Source organism: Oncorhynchus tshawytscha, linkage group LG22 (assembly GCF_018296145.1).
Source record: "Oncorhynchus tshawytscha isolate Ot180627B linkage group LG22, Otsh_v2.0, whole genome shotgun sequence".
NCBI lineage: Eukaryota > Metazoa > Chordata > Actinopteri > Salmoniformes > Salmonidae > Oncorhynchus > Oncorhynchus tshawytscha.
Genome location: NC_056450.1, coordinates 41,486,787 through 41,493,541, shown reverse-complemented (window position 1 = coordinate 41,493,541; position 6,755 = coordinate 41,486,787). Strand labels below are relative to the sequence as shown.

At 49.1% G+C, this 6,755-nt stretch overlaps 1 protein-coding gene and 1 long non-coding RNA gene across 3 annotated transcripts in view; one reads left to right on the top strand and one right to left on the bottom strand.

Annotated features, from left to right (window-relative positions):
• Positions 1–911: 911 nt before the first annotated feature.
• The window catches only part of LOC112221367 (arginine-glutamic acid dipeptide repeats protein), a 277,707-nt gene continuing 271,863 nt past the window's right edge, over positions 912–6,755 (bottom strand). Inside the window, 4 exon segments of the mRNA XM_042304282.1 lie at positions 912–1,429; positions 3,154–3,322; positions 4,100–4,270; positions 4,488–5,211. Of these exon segments, the coding sequence (XP_042160216.1) occupies positions 1,396–1,429; positions 3,154–3,322; positions 4,100–4,270; positions 4,488–5,211 (1,098 nt within the window). The 3' untranslated portion in view covers positions 912–1,395.
• Positions 2,264–2,865, top strand: LOC121840483. Of its 2 annotated transcripts, none has more exons than XR_006079669.1 (3): positions 2,264–2,298; positions 2,545–2,680; positions 2,772–2,865. It is a non-coding gene; the product is annotated as an uncharacterized LOC121840483 (long non-coding RNA). The 2 variants fall into 2 exon arrangements; XR_006079668.1 differs by having other exon boundaries at positions 2,545–2,696.

Genomic DNA, 6,755 nt, shown 5'->3' with positions numbered 1-6,755 from the left:
AACACTGAAGTCGAGTGTCAAAAACTATGAAAAGCGCTGAAGGATTTAATACAGTCTTCTTTTGACTGCTTTAGATGGTGTCTGCATCAGGGGCTTGTAAACTAGGGCAGGGCAGGGTAGGGACAGGGCAGGACAGGGCAGGGTAGGGCAGGACAGGGCAGGATAGGGCAGGGTAGGGCAGGACAGGGTAGGGCAGGACAGGGCAGGGCAGGACAGGGTAGGACAGCAGGACAGGGCAGGACAGGGCAGGGTAGGGCAGGGTAGGGCAGGACAGGGTAGGGCAGGACAGGGCAGGGTAGGGCAGGACAGGGCAGGGCAGGACAGGGCAGGACAGGGTAGGGCAGGACAGGGCAGGGCAGGACAGGGTAGGGCAGGACAGGACAGGACAGGGCAGGACAGGGTAGGGCAGGACAGGGCAGGGCAGGGCAGGACAGGACAGGGCAGGACAGGGCAGGGTAGGGCAGGACAGGGCAGGACAGGACAGGACAGGGCAGGGCAGGAGAGTATGCTGATCCATAGATGACTCAGTGACTCCTCTTCAAGTGTGTCAAATCATTACCTCAACAACACAGTGAGTTCAGGCATTCTGTTAGCCAATCAGGTGCTTGTTAAGGGGTGTATAATGATAGGTGTCTGGGACTATATCGCTCTCTCAAAGGTATATCAGGTCTGGGACCACCGTCTGCCCCCCAAACCCCCCTCCCTCCGTTAAAACAAGGAACAATGCTTCAGAACACAATAACATATTGGAGGTTTATAAATGACTTGGTTCCGAGTCCACACCTAGTAACAATAATAATAATTATATGTATATATATATATGTATGTGTATATATATATATATAGATATACTATTTACAGACTCAATAACGTCATGCTGCAGCTTTTCGTAAAAAATGATGAAAACCTCCAACAATGTATTAAAATAAAAAAGCACTTTGTTCTGAATCTTTCCGCGGCTATAATGTCTGGAACGATGCTTTTACTGGTCTTCGTCTTCCCCATCGACTAGCAACAGTGACAAAGTGTCTTGCATTTCTACCACCTACGAAACACGTTGTGGAAGCTTTACAGTAGTTTTCATGCAGTCTCGAGGTCGTTGTCACTACTTGAAGGCTATAGTTACACCAAACACAGTCTTTCTTAATGTTTTTGTGGGGGAAAAAAAGAGAAAAAAAGCCCCCCCTCCCCTCCCCCCCAAACAGACAGGGAGAGAAAACAGACGATGGAACAACCCTCCTCTCCTTCTTCAGCTTCCATTGTTTTTGTTTTTGGAGAATTGTGTTTTGGAGGAGCGGAGGTTGGGTTCCTTTGACTGACTGACTGTTCTGTAACTACTTCCTGTGTCCTAGGCAACTTCCTGCGTGTCTCCGCGTCCCTCCCCCCATTGGTCAGTTACAGTTGCTTGTCGCTTTCCTTCTTCAGGCGGCTAAAACACAAAACACAACAAACAACAACAAACAACAACAACAACAAACATGTTAACGTCGCCACTCTTATTTAACTTCACTTGTCCCAAGTTTAGAAATAAAACAAAAACACCCCTGCCAAGGTTTATATGCAAACTGATATTCTCACAGGTGGTATTGTATTACAAGACGATCACAAGCTGGAGAACCTGGAACAAAGCCGGCTGCAAATCGTTGTACAAGCGTGCATTTAAACATTTCATCACTGCAGTATAATTGCTAAGAAACATGTCAATAATTCGCCCAATGCCATCTTAGAAATGTTAATAGACTTGCTCCACAACCCATTTAAAACAGTGACTACATTCAGTCTATATATATATAGACCCTATGGGGTCACATTCTCTGAAAAATGCAAAGTGCAGAGTTAGTTCTTTAGGTAAAACATCACTTGCCATCAGGTTTTTCTGTAAAAGGAGTCCATTTCTGGAACTCGAGATCACTTGAAACGTCTGCATGATCTTACAGAAATCACACAAATGAAAATCTTTTTAAATTAGCAACAAGAATTTATAACCACAGATGAACCATATTATGTTATGTTTAATATTTGTTTTGTAATTTAATGAAACGATTCTTATTTTTAATCTCATCTAAGGACCGATGCTGTCTAGACCACCTCTGTCAATGTGTTTGTAATGAATGTGTGTGGTGTGTTTTCAAACGTGTCTGTGTCGTTCAGGAGGTGTGTCGTTCAGGAGGCGTGTCGTTCAGTAGGTGTGTCGTTCAGTAGGTGTGTCGTTCAGTAGGTGTGTCGTTCAGGAGGTGTGTCGTTCAGGAGGAGTGTCGTTCAGGAGGTGTGTCGTTCAGTAGGCGTGTCGTTCAGTAGGTGTGTCGTTCAGGAGGTGTGTCGTTCAGTAGGTGTGTCGTTCAGTAGGTGTGTCGTTCAGTAGGTGTGTCGTTCAGGAGGTGTGTCGTTCAGGAGGCGTGTCGTTCAGTAGGCGTGTCGTTCAGTGGCGTGTCGTTCAGTAGGCGTGTCGTCAGTTGTCACAGTAGGCGTGTCGTTCAGGAGGCGTGTCGTTCAGGGCGTGTGTCAGTTCAGTAGGCGTGTTGTAGTAGGCGTGTCGTACAGTAGGCGTGTCGTTCAGTAGGCGTGTCGTTCAGGAGGCGTGTCGTTCAGTAGGCGTGTCGTTCAGTAGGCGTGTCGTACGTTCACAGTAGGCGTGTCGTTCAGTAGGCGTGTCGTTCAGTAGGCGTGTCGTTCAGTAGGCGTGTCGTTCAGGAGGCGTGTCGCAGTCAGTTGCCGTTCAGTAGGCGTGTCGTTCAGTAGGCGTGTCGTTCAGTAGTCGTGTCGTTCAGGAGGTGTCGTTCAGGAGGCGTGTCGTTCAGTAGGCGTGTCGTTCAGTTGTCGTTCAGTAGGCGTGTCGTTCAGTAGGCGTGTCGTTCAGGAGGTGTGTCGTTCAGGAGGTGTGTCGTTCAGTAGGCGTGTCGTTCAGTAGGCGTGTCGTTCAGTAGGCGTGTCGTTCAGGAGGTGTGTCGTTCAGGAGGTGTGTCGTTCAGGAGGCGTGTCGTTCAGTGGGTGTGTTGTTCAGTAGGTGTGTTGTTCAGTAGGTGTGTTGTTCAGTAGGCGTGTCGTTCAGTAGGTGTGTCATTCAGTAGGTGTGTCGTTCAGGAGGTGTGTCGTTCAGTAGGCGTGTCGTTCAGCAGCGGTGTCGTTCAGAATGTGTCTCCGTGTGTCTCTGACCTGTAATAGTCCTCTTGGCCAGGAAGTGGGCCACCGTGCATGTGGTGATGTCCATGCAGCCACTGCTGTTCCATAGCTAGCCGCTGCAGCTCTGCAGACTGGGCATGCATGGCCTGGAGCTGGTGGGCTGCGGACATCTGGGGAGGAAGGTCCCGGGGGTACGGAGTACCTGGAGAAAGGAACGCACAACAGGATCAGGACAACGGGCTTGACGACGAATAGAGATCCCACTGTGGTAGTTAAATCCCTCGTCACACTATAGCGTTGACCCAGAACCTGCTCTGGCTCGGATATTTTCTTTTGACATTGCCCTGTTCCAGCAACTATGATTTGTGTGACCAAGCCGGCTCAGCACGGCTCGGCTCAGAACGGCTCGGCTCAGTACGGCTCGGCCCAGCTTGGCTCGGCACAGCTTGGCGGCTCGGCTCAGAACGGCTCGGCCCAGCACGGCTCGGCACAGCTTGGCTCGGCTCAGTACGGCTTGGCTCGGCTCAGTACGGCTCGGCACAGCTTGGCTCGGCTCAGCACGGCTTGGCTCGGCTCAGTACGGCTCGGCTCAGTACGGCTCGGCCCAGTACGGCACGACATAGCTCGGCTCGGCACAGCTCGGCTCGGCACAGCTTGGCTCGGCTCAGTACGGCTTGGCTCGGCTCAGTACGGCTTGGCTCGGCTCAGTACGGCTCGGCTCAGTACAGCTTGGCTCGGCTCAGTACAGCTTGGCTCGGCTCAGTACGGCTCGGCCCAGTACGGCTCGGCACAGCTCGGCCCAGTACGGCTCGGCATAGCTTGGCTCGGCTCAGTACAGCTCTGCTCGGCTCAGTACAGGCTCGGCTCAGTACGGCTCGGCTCAGAACGGCTCGGCCCAGCTCGGCTCAGTACGGCTCTGCTCAGCTCAGTACGGCTCGGCAGTGTCTGATATTGACATGTTGTTGGTTGACGTTCTTACCGAAGACGGGGTGTCGCAGCATCTCATGTTCATGTGGGTTCTGTCCCAGGAGGGAGTTGGGGATTGAGCCGTGCGGGTAAGGGAAGCGGGCGAGGTGGGGGCCTCCTGCCAGGGGGTCTACGAGGGGGTGCCCCCCTGAACCTGGAGGGCACACAAGACATTCACCACCGCCTGCACAGAGTCAAAACAATCACATGGTCAGTGTACACTTAAACATACATCACAATACATCAGAATGATCAATTATTCTAAATGTCATCATAAACATGTTCCGGGTAAATCCGTTTAGAACAGATTATGATTGGTCACTGCATGCTACAGCCGTTTGATTGGATTAGAAGACTTGTATCCAGTGTATTAGAGTATTGTTTGATGGGAATAGCGTGACCTTGGTGCAGGGAGTCCTGCTGATGAAGGTGCAGGTGTGAGTGGATGTGGGAGTGCTGGTGGTGATGAGGCGTGATGTTGAACATCTGAAGCCTGGCGATCGGGTCGTTGGCCACTGCCGCCATCCTCTCGGCGTGCAGCCTCTCCGCCGCCAGCCGCTCCGGGTAGCTCATGTCTGGTCTGAGCTGGGGTCCCGCGGCCAACGCCAAACGCTCCCTCTCCAAGGGGTTGAGACCTGGGTGGAAGGAGGCGAAGGGGTGCGGTCCCGCCATGGATGGTAAGGAGATGGCCCCGTGTCGGGCGAAGTGCTCCATGGGGTTCGCCGAGGGGTGCATGCCTTCTAGCTCCGGGGGTTTGTGTTCGAACCCAGGCTTCATCCTCTCTCTCAGCTCCCTCTCCCTCATCTCTCTCTCCCTCATCTCCCGCTCTCGCAGCTCGCGCTCCCGCATGCCCGGGTCGGCGTTGTAGAGGCCAGGCATGTGATAGGCCATCAGGGGGTCGTTGGGGTTGAGGGAGACGAAGAAGGGGTGGTTCCTATTGGTCGGGGACATGACGTGGGGGCGGGCGTACTCGCTGAGGGTGCGAAGGGCGGGCGTGTCGGGCCCGATGTAGGGGGGCACCGCGGCGATGGAGGTAGGGGGGCCGTCGAAGGGAGGCCGCATGTGGGCGGAGCCACCCATTTGGGGGTCACCCATACGACCGTCATGACACGAACTGGAGGCTTTCTGGAACAGAGAGAGATACGTGCAGAGGTTACAAAACATTATAAAGAGGGTATAACAAGTTGTAAGAAAGATATAGGATGTAAGGTGGTTGTAACAGGTTATAATAGGTTGTAAACACTATCAGGTTATAACTCCTTACAAACTATTATAACCTAAAAACATTTCCAACCTTTTATAACCACATTATAACCTATTATAACCTTTTAAGAAGGTTGTAACATGTTATAAGGAGCTTATAATAGGTTATAATAGGTTGGAAAAGGTTATAAGAGGTTTGAGGTTATAAGGAGGTTGTAAAAGGTTATAAACATTATAAGGATGTTATTATAGGTTTAACTTCTTGGATATAGGGGGCGCTCTTTTAATTTATGGATAAAAAACGGTCCCGTTTTAAACAAGATAAAACAAAAAGTCACGTAAAGATGCTCAACTATGCATATAATTGACAGCTTTGGAAAGAAAACACTCTGACGTTTCCAAAACTGCAAAGATATTGTCTGTGAGTGCCACAGAACTCATGCTACAGGCGAAACCAAGATGAAATTTCAAACAGGAAATGGCCCAGATTTTGAAGGCGCTGTGTTCCAATGTCTCCTTATATGGCTGTGAATGCGCCAGGAATGAGCCTACACTTTCTGTCATTTCCCCAAGGTGTCTGCAGCATTGTGACGTATTTGTAGGCATATCATTGGAAGATTGACCATAAGAGACTACATTTACCAGGTGCTCGCTTGGTGTCCTCCGTTGCAATTATTGCATAATCTCCAGCTGCGTGTATTTTCCAGTATGCTTCAGAGGAGAAACCCAACTGCCATGAATGATTTATCATCGAATAGATATGTGAAAAACAACTTGAGGATTGATTCTAAACAACGTTTGCCATGTTTCTGTCGATATTATGGAGTTCATTTGGAAAAAAGTTTGGCGTTGTAATGACTGAATTTTCGGGGGTTTTTCTTAGCCAAACGTGATGAACAAAACGGAGCTTTTTCTCCTACACAAATAATCTTTTTGGAAAAACTGAACATTTGCTATCTAACTGAGAGTCTCCTCATTGAAAACATCCAAAGTTCTTCAAAGGTAAATGATTTTATTTGAATGCTTTTCTTGTTTTTGTGAAAATGTTGCCTGCTGAATGCTAGGCTTAATGCTATGCTAGCTATCAATACTCTTACACAAATGCATGTGTAGCTATGGTTGAAAAGCATATTTTGAAAATCTGAGATGACAGTGTTGTTAACAAAAGGCTAAGCTTGTGAGCCAATATATTTATTTCATTTAATTTGCGATTTTCATGAATAGTTAACGTTGCGTTATGGTAATGAGCTTGAGGCTATAATTACGCTCCCGGATACGGGATTGCTCGACGCTAGAGGTTAAGGAGGTTATAACAGGTTTAAGGTGGCAATAAAAGGTTATAGGTTTTAGAGGTTATAACAGGTTGTAACAGGTTATAAGGTGGTAATAAAAGGTTATAGGTTTTAGAGGTTATAACAGGTCATAAGGAGGTTATAACAGGTTGTAACAGGTTATAAGGAGGTTAT